We start from the raw sequence: 18,646 nt of genomic DNA on the forward strand, positions 1-18,646 counted from the left end.
AGGAAGCTCTCTGCTATTTCTAGTTATTGAGAGTTTTTTATGATGAATAGGTGTTGAGTTTTGTTGAATGCTTTATTGACACCTATTGATACCATGTGATTTTTATTCTAACCTGTTGATATATTGTATTACCTTAACTGATTTTTGAAAATTGAACCAGCTTTGCATAATTGACATAAATTCCTCTTCATCATGGTGTATGTTCTTTTCACACATTGTTGGATTGGAAACTTCTGTTGGCCCTAAAGTTACATGGGCCAGTTTTGCTCACATTTCATTGGCCAAGCAAGTCACATGACCACACTGAACTTCATAAGTGGAAGAAATGTGAATATATTTGAACAGCCCTAATGTCTACCATAACTGTGACTTCTACTTGTAGCTTACTGTACTGAAGCTTTTAATATTTAACTTTCATAGTAGTTGTGACAAAGCTGATGAAATGAATGAATTTGTGTTAAACTCTGAAATAATTTTGAAAATCAATGGTTAATGTCTATTAATGTTTATTTATTTTAGTTGTTAATGCAAATCCTGGATTAGCCCAAAAGAAATTGTCAGATATTTGTCCCTATTTTGTTTAGACTTTCAGAGATTTGAATTATATTTATTATAGTAAGAAGCCTGAACAGACATAAATATAAGTGCACAAGCTTTTATACACCACATAGTAATTTACTTATGAATATTCATATATTGAGGTCTTGCTGGGCCAAGTGGGTAAATAAACCAACCTCTTTCACGTCCTTATATAATATCTACCAATGTGAAGTTACATTGGTTACAGTAGCCAGCCAGAGTGCTGGAGGCAACTCTCTTACCCTTGAAATTTTGAGAAATTAGAGAAGTTATTAATAAAAGGCAGCTAAAGTACAGTTTGAAACCATTACTAATTTTTAAAAATAAAAATCTTTTATTAAAGAGAAAGTAGCTACTCTGAACCTCAACTTGCTCATTGCTATAGGAAGGGAGCACATAAAATACAAAGATACACTGGATCCCTATAATAGCTTTTAAAATTCTATAAATCAGTAATTTTAGAAATTCTCATGTTTTAATGCATTTTAAAAATCTTTAGATGAAATGCAAATGGATTCTCTAAATTATACTTGCAAAATATTTGAATAAAATATGTAAATAGGGCTTATTAACTCAAAGTACCTAAATCGTGGTCAAAACCAAAAATTAAAGTCATGTTTCAGAATCTACCAATCTATCTTCAACTTCTTTCCATAAATCATTTTCCATATTAACATCAAGAAAATTCTGACTCTAAAATAAGTCTGTCTGCCAAAAGGGGTGAGATTTTCCAGGTAAGAGCAAGGAGGAATGGGTTCTGTGGACACAGGATTTGGAAAGAAGTCACTCTGAGATTGTTAGGCATTTGACTGTGAGCCTCCTTTTGGGGCTTGGGAGAGTTTTAAAATCTGCAGCAGAAAGGACTTTTTGATTTTTGTTGTCAAGTCACCAGGAAAGGGTTTCTTGGTTTTCAGCTATTATTAGGGGAAACTGACACTTTGGTTGTTTATTTAATCAAGTGGCTTTCTTTGAATTCAGAGGGTACCAAGCAATTGAGTCATCAGACTACATGAAGCAGAATAACAGGGGCACCTCCTGTGTTGCTCTCTGCTTATGATGTTTTGTATTTCAAGAATTTGATTTTTACCTGCAGGCACCTTCTCCAAATATACTTTGTCTTAGAACACCCAACACTAGAGTGAATGGTTTAAGAGCTCTGCAGCAACATAATCTGGACCCTAGTTTTACAGTTTGCTACCCGAGTATTTTTAAATGTAACCCCCATACACATATCGTATACATGTATATGATAGTTGTGCAGTGTATATATGTATATATACATGCGGATGCATGCTCAGTCATGTCCAACTCTTTGCAACCCAATGGACTGTAACTCCAGGCCCCTCTGTCCCTGGAATTCTCCAGGCAAGAATACTGGAGTAGATAGCAATTCTCTTCTCCAGAGGATAATGTTATTAATACCAGGGCTTTCCTGGTGGCTCAGAGGACAAAGAATCTGCCTGCAATGCAGGAGACCAGGGTTCAATCCCAAGGTCAGAAAGATCCCCAAGAGAAGGAAGTGGCTACCCACTGCAGTATCTTGCCTGGAGAATTCCAGGGACAAGAGGGGTCAGGCGGGCTACGGTCCACAGGGTTGCAGAGAGATGGACATGACAGGGTACACATTCATATAGAATTATATATATGTTTTAAAATATATACTTTTTTTTATTATGGCTGTTGAGTTCTTACAAATAATCTCCATTGGTCTACTCCTGTGGTCACAACAGGTTATTTTTATACATATCCCATTAAAAAAATAATCTAAAGAATTACATTTTGTTGCTTAACAACTACTACAAAGTTAGCAGCTTAAAACAACACCCATTTGTTAGTTTACTGTTCTATAGGACACGTCTGGCCTGGCTGGGTTCCTGCCTAGGACGTCACATGGCTGGTATCAGGGTGTTGACTGGGCTGAGTATTGGCAGAGAACAGACTCTTGCAGGTGTTGGCCTTGAGGTCTCCATTTTCTTTTTGCCTTTCAACTAGGCATTGCTGAAGGCTACTCTCAGGTCCTTCCCACATGGGCCCCTCCATCTTCAAGACACAAAGGTACACTGAATCCTTCTTGTGTTTCAGATCTCCCTGATTGACTCTACTGGAACCAGCCAGAGAAAGCACTCTGCTTTCAAAATGTTCATGTGTATATGTTAGGCCCACTGAGATAAGCTCCTTATCTTTAGGTCAACTGGTTAGTAACCTTACTTACATTTGCAAAATCCCTTTGCCATGTAAGGTAGCACAATCTTGGGAGTCATCATAGAATTCTGCCTAATGCACTTTATATAGGCATTCTCTGTTATATAGATTTTTAGGTTGATAAAGCCTTTGGAACATTAAATGTGATTCATCATAATGAATTGTATTTAGGTTAAATTACTTTTGTCATGAATGTGATGTAAAGGATTTGCAGTATTGAAAAATACATTTACTTTTTAAAGAAGTCTATGAATGTATCAGATAAAAGTACATTTAGAAGACATAATTTCACAAGCTATTATAAATGTGTAGCTTATGCCTAGAGTTCTTTGATTCCATCGAATGACAATGAGTAGCTCCTCTCTTCATGTATACTGTTCATCATGGTCATGGTCATACATGCATGATAGAAACTCAGACTATAGAGCTAAGAGACCAGAGATCATCTGTCACCCTCCCCCTCCTCTTTTTTCATAAATGAGGAAACTGAGACTCAGAAGGGGGATAATGACTCAGAGAAAACCATAGAGCCGGCTAGTCTGTGTTAGAGATTGGCCTGGAATACATGTCCTCTGATTTCCTGTCTAGAAGTCCACATATATACTTATGAAAAGTTAAAGTGTTGGTTGCTTAATGGTGTCCAACTCTTTGTGATCCCATGGACTGTAACCTGCCAAGCTCCTCTGTCCTTGGAATTCTCCAGGCAAGAATACTGGAGTGGGTAGCCACTCCCTTCTCCAGGTGATCTTCCCACCCCAGGGATCGAACCTGGATTTTCTGCATTGCAGGCAGACTCTTTACCCTCTGAGCCACCAGGAAAGCCTCAGTATTAATGCCAGTATCATTAATTGAAGATTTTCTATATAGCAGGCACTATCCTAAGCATTTTAAATATATTTTTCTTAACCTTCACAAATTCTGTGAGGTAGGCATTTTTATTATCATTGCCATTTACAGTTTAAGAAAGCTGAATCACAGAGAAGGTAGCTTGCATCATGTCAGCCAGCTGGTACATGATAGCGTAGGGATTCTAAGGGATTCAAAGAGAAGCAGTTGTATACCGGGGCCGACCTCTTCACTGTGCTCTGCTCCTTCCATCCCAGCGGTTGCTTCTAGTAGGGCCTTCCATATATGCTTACAGCTTAGTATCCTTTCCTTGAACAGCTGTACAGGCTACTCATCAGTTATATTCTGACAACAAATCAGGGAGTAGCAGAGAACTGGGAGTCAGGAAACTGTGTATAAACTCTGGTTCGGTTATTTTCTGTATGACTTCAGGGAATTGTGTCACAACTGGGACCCTTGGATACTATATCAGTAAAATGGAGATTGTGAGAATTCTAAAGAGGGCACGTTAAAAGCAATCTGTAACCAAGAAGATTACATGCTTATTCTACTTTTATTTTTTATCAAATGGCGGCTAGTTCTCTTTACTCTATAATAGCAGGTTTTCAAGTCACTTTAGCTGTGATGAGCCAGACATTGAATGAAAAATACTAGATTTTTGACACTGCAAAGGCTGTGTTCTGAGGCCTTTAGGAAGTCATGTTTTCTGTGCATACCCTCATTCTGAATTTTCAGATGTCACTGAAGTTGTATGTCTTAGTTGGTGGTGATTTTTCATTCAGGCATCCTTCACCAGAAGCAAACAGTGCAGCTTCCACAGAGGGGCCGGGACTCCCGCGCAGCAGCCCCGCACCTTTCATGATTTCAGTTTGTACCTGTACAAAATTTTACTACTTTTTTGATTAATTTGTGTTGATTTCTGCTGTGTAGCAAAGTGAATCAGTTATACATACTATACATATATCCACTCTTTTTTAGATTCTTTTCCCTGTAATAGGCCATTGCAGAGTATTGAGCAGAGTTTCCTGTGCTATATACAGTAGGTCCTTATTAATTATCTATTTTATATATAACTGTGTATATGTCAATCGCAGTCTCCCAACTTATCCCTCCCTCTCTTCCTCCTTGGTGATGACTCTATTTCTGTTTGTAAGTAAGTTCATTTGTACCATTTTTTTAGATTCCACATATAAGGGATATGATATTTGTCTTTGAGTTAACTTCATTCAATTTAATGTAGCTATTCTGAGAATCACTCTCAAATAAAATCTTAAATACTGAGTGTATGACTGTCAAGATCTACTCTTCATGCCCATCCTTTTTGTTGTTGTTCTTAACATTTCATTGTTTTATGAATATGCATATTTATTGCTATACTGTTTGAAAGTAAGTTGCAAACAGTGTAAGACTTGAGGTCTAAATATGTCAGCATGTATCTGCTAATGATAAGGAAATTTTATATAATACATGCCATTATCTACCTAGGAAAATTAACAATTTTCTTATCCTACCTAATATCCAATTCATATTCAGATTTCCGCTACTTGTCCTAAAATTCCTTTTAGTGTTTTGCTTTTAGGGTTTCATTCTTTTTTTTTTTTAAAGAAACCAAGGTACACTCATACCATTTAATGGTTACATCCTGTGATATTTTTAAATCTGGGACAATTTTCCCACCTTGTTAGTTTTCATGATATTAATTTTAAGTGATTCTTGAACAAAATCCCATGTTCTGGGTTTATCTGGTTTTGTGTGTGTGTATCATGTATCTTGTTAGTCTATCCTATTTTGAAAACTCAGAAGATTGTTACAAAGACCTGATTAGAAACAGGTTGTATATTTTTGTCCAGATCAACTTGATAGGTGCTACGGTGATTGCCACACTGTTAGTGCTTCTAAGTTTGCTCCCATGATTAAGATGGCCATAGCCAGGTTTCCCAGTGTTAGAGTACGTATTCTTTAGTGATTAGAACTAATTTGTGGGATGATTTTTTGGCTTATATTAATATTCTTTTATTTAATGGCATTAGCATCCATTGATATGTCTTATTTGAATTATTCCATTGGAGGTTGCAAATGAGTAATTTAACATTTTATCATTTTGTACACGTATTAACTAATAATTTCTCTGGAAGGATATGCTTTCCCTCATCCATGGATGGTGATGTATCTCCTCTTAATAGTTCATATCAGTACAACATGTTTTACTATCAATTATCTAAAACATCAGCCTCAGTTGTAGATCACTCTACACATCTACTGATCTATGGAACTGAGTTGTAGATCAGTCATTACACACTTTATATGTACTTATTAAAGCATTTTGATGTACATTAAAGTTGGAAGTGGAGAACAGATGAAATTTAAAGCAGTGTTTCAAAACAGTGAGCATATATTTCAAGAGATTTGATGGAAAGGATTTCCACAAGTCATTGCAATATCACCAAATATTTATTGATCTAAAAGGAAGTTATTAATACCAGGCAATAAAAGAGCTTACCATCTCCCAAAATACTGATGATATGTATGGTCAATGTGGATAAATAGTTAGGCCTGACAGGGAGTAAATTAATATAAGTATTTTGAGCCATCCCCCTGTTGCTGCAGCTTTAGTTGTCTCTCAGCTCCACATTCTAACCTGTAAGGTCTCTGATAATTGGGCTGTTTCTTGGATCATAACCTGCCCATTTTTTAAGCCCATCTCAAATCCCACCCCCTCTGTGAGCAGGAGCTCCTTCCTCCTGTCCTCTGCACATGGCAGTTTATAACTCTGTCACATCTGCGGCCTTGACTCCGTTTCTTTCTTGTTTGGCCTAGTGGGCTTCCATAAGCAAACCTCCTAGTCAGACTGTTGAAGATCCTTAAAAACATGACTTGGTGGTGATTGTACTTTAGTTGCTAGGTTGTGTCTGGCTCTTTTGTGACCCCATGAACTGTAGCCCACCAGGCTCCTCTGTCCATGAGATTCTCCAGGGAAGAGTACTGGAGTGGGGTGCCATTTCCTCCCCCAGGGGATCTTCCCAAACCAGGGATCAAACCTGGGTCTCTGTGAATTCTTTACCAACTGAGCCACCTGGGAAGCCCTAAGAACATGACTATCCATGACCAAAAGCTTAAAAGCTCTTTTTCACTTGGGAGTGCTGGGTTTTGTATTCCCTATGAGAATCTCTCTGGAAACTGCCAATAGATGTGAAAAGTGTTTTCAGGCAGGGCTGTCTCCTTAGTGTAGCTTTCTTTATACTTTCTAATATTGATCACCCTACAAAAGCAGGTTTTTGTATGAAACTTAAAGATAGAATTGAGGATTACTCACCACCTATTCTTTGGAAATAATGTGAAGGCCTACTTCTTTGTCTATGACAAAAAGAAAGAAAAAAGAAAAAGACAGGCATAAGTTAAATCTTGATTTAAATATTACAATGAAAACAAAGCTTATTTTATTTTACATAGCTTGAACCTTTTTGTTCCTTTTGTTACCTATTGGAACACTGTTTTAAATGGAAATAAAACAATGGTATTTTGTGTTTCTTGACAATTTTTTAGAAGCTTTTCATCCCACTCAACAAGACAAGATTTGAAATACCTTTTCTGTCTCCTTCATAAAAGCACTTTAGATTTACGCAGTTTTTTTTTTTTTAATCTGAGAATCTCAGTGCATTGGTTGATACGTTTGTTACCTGATGGTGATGACAAAACTATCACCTCTTTTGTCTTCTGTCTTTGCAGAAACCGGAGGTAAAAAGCTACGAAGCACTGTCCAGAGAAGTACAGAAACAGGCTTGGCTGTGGAAATGAGGAACTGGATGACTCGACAAGCCAGCCGAGAATCTACCGACGGCAGCATGAACAGCTACAGCTCAGAAGGAAAGTGAGTGATGCTGGCAGAGCGGTGGTCTCCTCCACGCCTCGCTGGAGTCTTCCTTCTCTCCCCCTCTCTGTGTTTCCATAAACGCCAACTCGCATGCTCTGTGGCACTGATTTAACTTTCACTGGCTGATTTGCTGTGAAGAAAACTTTTGCTTACCTGCCACTGAGAAATGTGACTTACCTGGCTTTTTATATCAATGGAAATAGGTTTGGGGATAAAGTGTTTCACTTTAAAAGGCAAGATGCTAAAATATAACTGTCACAAAGGGAAGTTTGCCCTACCCTGAAATAATACATAAAAACACAGGAACACTTTAAGTACCTATGCCCATGCCACATGTAGGATGCTAATTTTGAAAATCTTTGCTCTAACAGTTATTACTAAAAAATATAGAAAACTGATACATGCTTAGTTCCATGCAGTAATGAACAGTTTGGATAAATGTAACAACCAAAAAGAAACGCCACAAAGTTTGCTGAGCCTTTCCTTTAAGTAATTATCATGTAGCTTTCCCTTGACTCCACTATGTCTGAGATATTTTTAAGGCATTCGTAAAGATTGTACAGCCCTGTCACCCATGAATTAACAGTAATTAGCAACTGCAGAGCTGTAGATGGATGTGTGAAGGACATTAATAGAGGAAGAGGGGGTTACTGACCTCATCTGTCATCACTATGGAAGCAGCAGATGCTTAGGCAACATAGTATGTAAGAGTTCACAAATGTGAGGCTATGGGGGCGGCTGGCAGAGTGTTGATGATATTGCCTTAGGAATCATTTGCATAGCACAGTTATGTAAATACAAGAGATGTATATGGTTTTAATACATCTTAACATAAATAAGGTTATGTGTGATATTTATGGAAGCATTAAAAATGTTCAGATTAATTATATATTTGGGAATTAAGCTCAGGGGAAGAAACAGATTTGACGTTAATAAAGGAAGTCTTAAAAGAGATGGAGAATCAAGTAAAAAAGAAACGTACATGAGCACTCATCACTGCAAAGTGCTGTGATAGATACTGGTAGGGATTTTAGATGTTTGAACTATGACCCCTGCACTCCAGATGCTTATGGTCTTACTGGAGAAATGGGGTTAATACACATAAATTCACTCAACAGGTATTTCCATACCTTCTCATGTTCTAGGTGCTTCACTATGAGTTGGGGATATAAGTCACACAAGGGAGCAAAACTCAGTTGCTGGTATGACATAGGCTTTAGAATCATATAGGCTTAAATGCTAATCTGTTTTTGGTACTATACAAATTTGGGCAAGTTATGGAATTTTTTAAGATTCACTTATTTATTAGATCTTTTATCATTCATTTCTTTTATTCATTAATTGCATTTCATAAGTACATACAGTATCGCAGGCATGGCTCTAGTGCTGGAGATGTAGCAGTTAACACAGAAGAAAAAAAACCCTACCCTCAGCAAACTTACTGTCTAACAGATAAGATAGACAATAAGCTAGAAAATGTATTTAAGTGCATATATAAGAAAATCTAATAAAATATATAATAGACTGGGTGGTATACGTGCTAAGGAGAAAAGGTAGGAAGAGAGCTGGTGGAGGTTAAGGGTAGGGCTTTATGAAGGACAGACAGGAAACGGGGTACATCTGAGTAAAAATCTGAAGGAAATTAGTGAGCACATAGGACATATGAAGAACATTTCAGGCTGAAGCAGTGCTGAGGCCAGAGCTTGCCTGGCATCAACAATGGGAAGGGCATCCTTGGGGAGTGAGGCAGAAGTGATAAAAAACTAGGAATTAAGATATGGTGGGCAGGGGTGGACGGCTGGTGTTGTCTTTACATATCATTGCGAGGACTTTGCTTTACTCAGATTGGGGTGAGAAACCAATGCAGGATAGTGAACAGAGACCTGACATTGTCTGGCTTCAGCTTTAGCAGATCAGTCTGGTTGCTGTGGGAGTGGAGAGTAAAGGTGGCAACAGGGGGATCATTCAGGAGGCTGTTGCAGCAATGCAGAAGGAGAAAACGATGGCTGCGACCTGAATGGTAGCATAAGTGAGGTCAGATTCTGGATGTATTTGACAGGAGAAGCAGTAAGCTTCAATGACGCTCATTTGCTGTGAATGTGAGAGAGAGTGTGTATTGGCTTGTTCTGCTGCGTTCAGTCGTGTCTGACTCTTTGCGACCCCATGGACCATAGCGTGCCAGGCTTCTCTGTCCACGGGATTCTCCAGGCAAGAATACTGGAGTGAGTTGCCACGCTCTTCTCCAGAGGATCTTCCAACCCGAGGATCGAACTGGTGTCCCTTGAGACTCCTCCACTGCAGGCAGATTCTTTACCCACTGAGCTTTCTGGGAAGTTTGTTAGGGCTACTGTTAAAAATAAAAAAATAAGAATATAGCACTGATAACATGAAGAAAAATGTCAGGATTTATTTTTAAATTCAAAATTCTTCTGGTTGTTCTCCACTGAGAGGCCTCAGAGGTGAAAAGGAAATCAGGTTACCACCAAAGGAAATGTGTCTGGTCTGTTCTTGATGTCTTCTCTCCACCTGAGTGAATGTATTACTCTAGTTTAGGCCTGGTGAATCAAGAAGATGGCATTCAGTAGTGAGACTTTTATTATCACATAATACTGATTAAGAAGTTTTCCAGCCACCCCCCTCAGGATTCTGAGGAATGATTGTGTAATATTTTATTATTCAGTGTTCATCAAAGTGTGTTTTAGATATGATACTGTTTCTCAAGGGAAGTGGGGATATGTTGTATATTAACCAATGCAGAATAAAAATGTACTGTGCCTTGAAAATAAATAAATAAATAAATAAAAAATAAAAAGAAATAACACCACTTAAACAAAGAAATTTATTTTCTCATAGTTTTGGAGGATGAAAGTCTAAGATCAAAATGTCAGCAAGTTTAGCTTCTCCCAGGACCTCTCTTCTTGGCCCCCAAATGGCCACCTTTTCACAAGGTCCTCACATGGTCCTTCCCCTCTGCATATGTACCCCTGGTGTTTCTTTTAAGGACACCATCATATTAGCTTAGGGCCCCACCGTTAAGACCTCATTAACCTTAACTATCCCTTTAAAGTTTCTACCTCCAAATACAGTCATACTCAGAATTACAGCTTTAGCAGTCCGTCCAAAGGAAAGACAACTGCAAGGCTGAACAATTGAAAGAATGAAGTTGCCATTTAAGATAGGAATCCTCTGAGTAGAACAGAGTTTGGTTTTCTGTTTGTTTGGGGGTTGAGAGTCAGTGTGGGACGAGTTGAGTTTTGATTGCCTGTTAGCCATTCAAGCAGGTAACTAGAGCAGTTAGAATACAGGTCTGGGACCCAAGGGAGAAGCCCAAGCTGGAGATGTCAGGCTTGGTAATGTCACTGTAGACGATGTTTAAAACCTTGAGATGGGATGAGATTGCCAAGGGAATTGGGACATACAGGGAAGAGGTCAAAGGACCAAGTGACTGTATTTAGTGGTAGAACTAATCAAGGAAACATTGAAGTAGTTACAAAGGAAAACCAAAAGACTAGAGGGTTCAGGAAGCAGTGTTTCAAGTAAGAGGGAGGGATCATTTGGATCAAATGAGACTAATATGTTCAATTAGATGAATATGGAGTATTAGCAGTCAAGATTTACCACTCTGGGTATTAGGTAATCTTGATCAGAGAAATTTTGGTGGAGTAGAGAAAAACAAACCTTGAAAGACAGCAGGGAAAAACTGACTAGAGTTTCACTAGGGAATGAGAGGAAAGAAACTGAAGATAGGGACTTCCCTAGCAGCCCAGTGGTTAAGACATCGAGCTTCCAAAGCAGGGGGTGCAGGTTTGATACCTTGTCAGGAACTAAGATCCCACCTGCCTGTGCAGTGTGGCAGAAAAGAAAGTTAAAGAAAGTGAAGTTGTACATGGAGACAGCTTTCAAGAAATTCCAGGGAGAGAAATGAGATTGTAGCTGAAGAGGAATGGGTGTTAGGAAAGGGATTTTTTATTTCTTTAAGGTGGAAGAAATAGCAGTGTGTTTGGGTATTGATGGCAATAATCTGAAGGCTTTCTTCATTGATAAAATGGATTAAATAACAGACTGTCTCATAAAGCAGCTAAGAGATTCAGTATGCTCATGTCAGTCACAGAATAAGTGCTCAGCGTGTAGGAGTGCTATATGCAGAACTCACAGTCCATGCCCTCCAGACGAGGAAGAGAAAGGCACACAGACAGAAGCGTGACGCAGTACCGGACGAGGGCTGCTGGAGGAGAGGGAAGGAGGGCCGTGGAGGTGCGGGGGGCGCTTGGGATCCAATTAATATAAGTGACAAAATAGTGACACCAACTTCTCCTGCTGCAGGTAGGGGGCTAGGTGAAAACAGGAGTTGAGGGTAACACAAAATAATCCTGTGTTGTTTTGCTTTTAGTCTGATCTTCCCTGGTGTCCGCTTGGCCTCGGATAGCCAATTCAGTGATTTTCTGGATGGCCTTGGCCCTGCCCAGCTAGTGGGGCGCCAAACTCTGGCCACACCCGCAATGGGTAAGAACTTCTGTCATGTGATTCACTGTTTCCCTTTTAGCTTATTGAAAATCACATTCCCCAATTGCATAAGATCTTTAAGAGTATTTTCTGGAATGAATGTCTTAAATTTTAAACAATATAAACTTCATTTTTTTCCATTTTTACTTATATGCGTTTTAAGGTAAGATATCAGTGATATATTTTTAAATATATTTGAATTTAGGAAAATACATGGGAACTGATCCAACATGGTTAAACCAAGATCTTTGACACAAGCGTTCTTCTATCTGCTTTTGTATGTTGAGGCCTGTTTGTTTCTTCCTCACTCACTACTAGGTGACATTCAGGTAGGAATGATGGACAAAAAGGGGCAGCTGGAGGTGGAAATAATCCGGGCCCGTGGCCTTGTCGTAAAACCAGGTTCCAAGACACTGCCAGGTGAGAACAAATGAGATTTCCTCTGTTGCTGTTCATAATCTACACTTTTCAATTCAGAGACGTTGTTTTTGAAGAGATGCGGAAAACTTTGCCTTTAGATAACCAAGGGTACTGATAAATGAGTCAGTTATCTGTAGTAGCTTGCATTTCTCCTGAGTGAGCACCCAGTGAGGGTGATCTGGTGGGGAGAAGTCATTAGCTAATAAGCACATATGTGGCAGAAACCCCACAAAATAAAAACTATCACACGTATGTACATGTTGCACAAAATGAATTACCTAAGAAGTTCTTGTTAGCTGATATTTTGTGTTATTCTTCAGTTTATCTGAGCTTCAGAATTCTCCTTAGAAATCCTTAGAGTTCTGGAATTAGAATAAATATAGATAGATATAAGTCCCCATAATAGCATAAACCCATAGATGAAGGACATTCTAGTTAGAAGACTCTTACTTCCTGGAGTGTATAGTGAGGCACCATTATAAGTTTTTATTGCAATGTCACATTTTGTACCAAAATATTATAATCTAAGGTGCTTAGAGCCATAGGGAATGCCAAAGATTCCAGATGCCTGGTGCAGAGATGGAGACAACTTCAGACCTGATGTACAGAACAATTCTGAAACTTGGTTTCTCACCTCAGCACCTCCACTGAACGAATTGTAATTTTGACTCTCTAACCTAGAAAGTTCACGTTGTTACCGACTGTTACCTATTGTACAACCTTGCAGTGGTGATTAAGACAGTCAGTTGTGTTCATAAAGGCCTCAGAGTTTAGTCAGCTGATTGCTAGGAAGAATACCACAATTTGTACATGCATGAAAATGCTTTTATAAAGACTCTGTCAGAAAAATATCAATCCATGGTATTTATAATTAGTTGTCTCTTTCCAGCTAATTTGAACATATCACATCAAACCCCACCCTTGTCTTGTACCCACACCATCAATAAATAAGCCCTTTTGAGTGATAAATGCTCCATGGGGATGGGTAAAACCGTATGATTTTGAGCACGTTTAACCAGATTTATGAATTGGCACATGAAAAACCGAGTGAGACCTCTTGGATATTGTTAGGGACCAGAAGGATTTCTTTTTTAAAAGCAGTATATAAAACCAGTTGATGGCAAAATAGTAATCAACTCAGAGGCTGTGTGAACTGCCTAAAACTACCTGAATGACTGATATTAATCTATTGTTATCTAATAATTTATCTATTGTTTATCTAATAATTTTGACATAATGTGGACAGGCCAGTGATTTTTGACTCTTGGCTCTTTCAGCCCAGGACTAAGCTGTGGCAGGTGTCATCCATAAGTTGAGTGTTCTGTAAGCATAGCTCATCTCTTCACTCTCCTGTTTTCTTTCCCAAGCACCATATGTAAAGGTGTATCTATTAGATAATGGAGTCTGCATAGCCAAAAAGAAAACAAAAGTGGCAAGAAAAACGCTGGAACCCCTTTACCAGCAACTATTATCTTTTGAAGAAAGTCCCCAAGGAAAGGTTTTACAGGTATTTACTGAATTATATATTCCTTACCTAAGAAGGTGTCTTCATGAAGTCAAACTTTGTATCACATTCTCTTCCATTCCTCACCAGCTGAAATTCTTGGGAAACTTCCAAGCAGTGGCCAGTGCTATAGAGCTGTACACACCAGGGAACTATGTTGAATATCCTATAATAAACCATAATGGAAAAAAAATATGAGAAAAAGCTATACACACTGTTTCCTTTAAAGTGAACTATAGACTTGTAAACCCCCATCTCACATCAGCTCTCATCTTCCTTGATGGCTTATGATCCTAACACTCCTGTAGAGTTTTCTGACTGTACCTTTGAATTCCAATAAAGATAACTATCCCAGTAATTAAATACAAGTACATAACTTGATGTTTGATGTCAGCACATTGTATGAAAGTTGCTCAGTCATGTCCAACTCTTTGCGACCCCATGGAGTGACTATATAGTCTATGAAATTCTCCAGACCAGAATACTGGAGTGGGTAGCCTTTCCCTTCTCCAGGGATCTTCCTTCCCAACTCAGGGATCAAATCCAGGTCTCCTGCATTGCAGGCAGATTCTTTACCAGCTGAGCCACAAGGAAGTCCAAGAATACTGGAGTGGGCAGCCTATCCCTTCTCCAGAGGATCTTCCTGACCCAGGAATCAAACTGGGGTCTCCTGCATTGCAGGTGGATTTTTTTGCCAACTGAGCTATCATTAACTGATTATATTTTGGTTTACAAGCCTTTACGTACATGATTATACTGACATTGCTCTTTTAATTTTGCCAACAGATCATTGTCTGGGGAGACTATGGCCGCATGGATCACAAATCCTTTATGGGAGTGGCCCAGATACTTTTAGATGAACTGGAGCTATCCAACATGGTGATTGGCTGGTTCAAACTCTTCCCCCCTTCCTCCCTAGTAGATCCCACCTTGGCTCCTCTGACAAGAAGAGCTTCCCAATCATCTCTGGAAAGTTCAACTGGACCTTCTTACTCTCGTTCATAGCAGCTGTAAAACTGTTGTCATAGCAACCAGCGTTACAAAAAAAACAGTCACAGGTCGCAAACCCTGGTAACACTGCATGCTTAATGTTGTGTCTCTGAGCCTGTTCCTGGGGATACAAAGCGATCCTGAGTTCTCAGAGGAAGTTGCACACATTGTGCCCTGCGGGAGGCCCTCGGGGAGGAGCGGAGCTGCGAAGGACTCTCGGTGGGAGTTCAGAAACCCCCGAGTTTCGGTCCAATCTGAAGCCATGGATGAACATCAAAGAATCAGTCAGTTTCATGCAACAAAAGCCCTTTTCAATGGCACCTTTATATTTTTATTGTTCCTTTTTCTTCATTTCTCTGACCCCAAAGTCCTGCGATGCCACAGAAATGGAGCTATCCAGCCATTAAGCCATGTTATCAGTGAAGGACTGAAGTCCTGGGAAGCATCAGGTGAAAAGCGAGCAACCAAAGACGAGGTCTAGGACAGAACGTCAGCCCTCCCCTGGGCGGGACAGGAGCAGCCGGTCCAAAGTGACGACGTGGGCAGTGGCAGACCTCGGAGCTCCAGCAGGCATGTCATTCACTAATGCCAAGATGTGTTGGACTCTGAAAAACAAAATTCTGTGGCTCCACTGTACTCAATGAGATTAAACTTTTTTTTGCATGGACAGATTAGCTGAATATTTAAATTATTTTCTTGGGGCTGCAACTTGCAAAAAATAAAAATAAAAATCAGCCATTTTCAACAATTTATATTATTTTTAAAAAATAAATTTCACTAGTGCATGGTTTTAAAAAAGGGAGAGAATGCAGCAGGGTGATCCAAAGACACACCATGTTTATTCTTTAACCACAGTCTGTGTTTTGGCAGACATTACAGAAGAAAATACTTTCTAGAAAATACTTAAAATTCTCTTTATGTGACAAATAAGTATAATGTATTCAATTTATTTCCATGTTAAATATACAAATCTTACCAAGTTCAATATGTGCAAATTATTCACATCTTTCTTCCTTTCTCTCACTTTTCCTCTTCTCCCTCTTTTAATCTTTTTATTTTCTTTCTCCCTACTAGAGTGAACATTATGCTAAAAAAAAAAATCACAAGTCTTTGACTCTCTTATACCCCATGTTCAATTCAGAGCTGTAGATGCTTCTGAAATTCTCAAGGGGGGAAAAAACTATTTAAGAGCTTTCTTTATTTCAAGCATGTTGAAAAGGATTTTGCAACATGACTTGGGAGTACATTAAAGTAAGTCAGCATGTGTTTGATAAAGAAGATATTTGAACTTTTGCAATTTATTGTACAGTGCATGGTAATTTTATTTTCACCTTCCAAGTTCAGTTTACAGGAAAATCCTAAAATCATGTGGCCATTGTAATGTCTAATAAATTTGTTTTTAGCACCAGCATTATTCACACAGGGGTTAAAGTATTATTTCTAGAAGGTTTTAAGTTTTGTTTTTAATTAATTAAAAGCAATTTCTTTAGCCAGTTTCCATTTACTATGTGAATAGAAGCACTGCTAAAAATTTGGAGCCCTGAAATACAGGGCAGTTTATTAATTCATTTTTCTGTAGTAAAACTCAATTTTTCACAAATTATATTTCTAAAGAAACATAGCAAACATAAATTTGCAACAGGTAATTTTAAAGCTCCAATTTTTAGGTAACTCAGAGAAAGTCAGTATGCCTATTAACAGTTCTTTGATGCCATCACCGAAAGTCTACACACAAATGCCCTAAAATCAAACCCCTGCCTTTAGTTTCACAGACAATTACCATTGGGTGGTGCTGCAAGGTCAGATTTCTCTTAAGTCCCCCATTTAGAGGAAAAGTCGCTGAGTAACGTAATAAGCCACCCATAGTTTCTGTTTCTTTCTGTACACCTTGATAACATGTTCTTATAGTTTGACTTTAACTTCTAGCAACAACTTTTGAAATCTACATACATACCATTTGTTTAAGTTAATGCCATGCACAAAAACTGCTCTTTTGTGTTCCTTTTAAATTCAGTGCTGACCATTAAAAACTATCATGCTTGATATGGTGCAAAAGTTAAAAATGAGTATCACTAAAAATGCCTTCTCTTTATGTGGTGCAATATGAAATACACCAAGGCTGTGTCTTGACATTCTGAGACCTGCGATGGGCCCAGGTAAAGTTGCGAAATAAACGAATAAAACTATTGAAATAATTTAGACACTTGTGTACCAGCAACAATTGATTTAATAGACCTATAGCGTCTATACTATCCCTTAGAATAAACGTTTAACATTTTCCTGATACTAAGATGCAGTCACATAATCTTTTGTGCATATTCCTATATAAATTATTTCTAATTTTAATAAGAAGGACATGACTGTGTGGGATATTTGTACATACCTGTCATTATGCAGTATTTATTTTAAAGTTGGTGTTTTTTTTTTTAATTTTCACATGTCTGCACCTCAACTTGTGACCTAGTCATGTAAATAGCACTATGCCAGTGACCACTGCTGCCCTGTACATAGTATGTTTTAAAAGTGAAGGGAATTCCAGTTGGAAAAAAATTAAAAGGGCAGATTAGTCCTGTGATGAACACCAACTAATGGAAAACTCAAATTCATTCTGGTGATGGTATTTAACACTTTAAATAAAACATTTTCTTTACAGACGTTGTATGCATGGCCTTCTGACTTCTCTTCTCCCCACTCATCCCCAAACCTGCTGCAGCTCATTTCCGGAACCTGCACATCACTTAGAGACACTGAAACCATCTTCTTCTGCCTCTCCGTAACAGAAGCAGACCGCTGGTCTTAGCAGGTAGCCCTCAGCAGAGCACGTCTTTTAAACGCCAAAGGATTTCAGCTCACATCATTAAACGTGTTGCTTTTCAAAAGGTCATTCCGCACTGAGGTGCTCTTTGATAAAGTGACTTGGCACCTCCCAAATTTAAATGAATGCGATTTCTGAGTCAGTGTGGCCTCCACTGACAGCAGAGTCAGAATCATGGACCAACTCTGGGTGGGCTGCATTTTCAGTTGGGGAATTACATGTTGTGACCTGACATATGGTGGTTTAGTCGCTCAGTCATGTCCAACTCTTGTGACCCCATGGACTGTTGCCCACCAGCCTCCTCTGTCCATGGGATTTCCCAGGCAAGACTACTGGGGTGGGTTGCCATTTCCTTCTCCAGGGGATCTTCCAGACCCCGGAATCAACCCAGGTCTCCTGCATCGCAGGTGAATTCTTTACTGACTGAGCTATGACTGACATATAACAACCAGTCCAGAGACTGGCTTCTGTCACATATGAATGGGAGAGAGGGTCTCTCCATACCTTCTAGGGTAATTCTTCAAATTGCAAAATGATTTTGATTAATTAGAATGGTCTTCCATGGGGGCTCAGTTGATAAAGAATCTGCCTGCAATGCGGGAGACCTGGATTCAGTCTCCAAGTTGGAAAGATTCCCTTGGAGAAGGAAATGGTAACCCACTCCAGTATTCTTTCCTGGAGAATCCCATGGATGTAGGAGCCTGGCGGGCTACAGTCCATGGGATCTCAAAGAATCGGCTATGACTGAGCGGCTCACACTTTCACGTGATAAATTAGAAATCCAAACTTACTCCTCTCTCCATTCCCTGAACCAGCCATTTCTTCCATTTCCAAGGACCCCCAGCCCCCCATAGCTAGCCCATATTATCTTTTCATTAATATATACTCTCTGCTCTAGTGAGCTATTTCTTTGCTA

At 39.0% G+C, this 18,646-nt stretch overlaps 1 protein-coding gene across 29 annotated transcripts in view; it reads left to right on the forward strand.

Annotated features, from left to right (window-relative positions):
* The window catches only part of RIMS2 (regulating synaptic membrane exocytosis 2), a 587,005-nt gene extending 569,440 nt beyond the window's left edge, over positions 1-17,565 (forward strand). For all 29 annotated transcript variants that reach the window (XM_065903249.1, XM_065903253.1, XM_065903241.1 and 26 more), the window contains 5 exons: positions 7,354-7,495; positions 11,889-12,001; positions 12,320-12,421; positions 13,789-13,928; positions 14,712-17,565. In XM_065903249.1, coding sequence (XP_065759321.1) covers positions 7,354-7,495; positions 11,889-12,001; positions 12,320-12,421; positions 13,789-13,928; positions 14,712-14,930 — 716 coding nt within the window. In that variant the 3' untranslated portion in view covers positions 14,931-17,565. The remainder of the gene's footprint in view (positions 1-7,353; positions 7,496-11,888; positions 12,002-12,319; positions 12,422-13,788; positions 13,929-14,711) is intronic.
* Positions 17,566-18,646: the final 1,081 nt, after the last annotated feature.

This window comes from Muntiacus reevesi, chromosome 12 (genome assembly GCF_963930625.1).
Source record: "Muntiacus reevesi chromosome 12, mMunRee1.1, whole genome shotgun sequence".
Taxonomy (NCBI): Eukaryota; Metazoa; Chordata; class Mammalia; order Artiodactyla; family Cervidae; genus Muntiacus; species Muntiacus reevesi.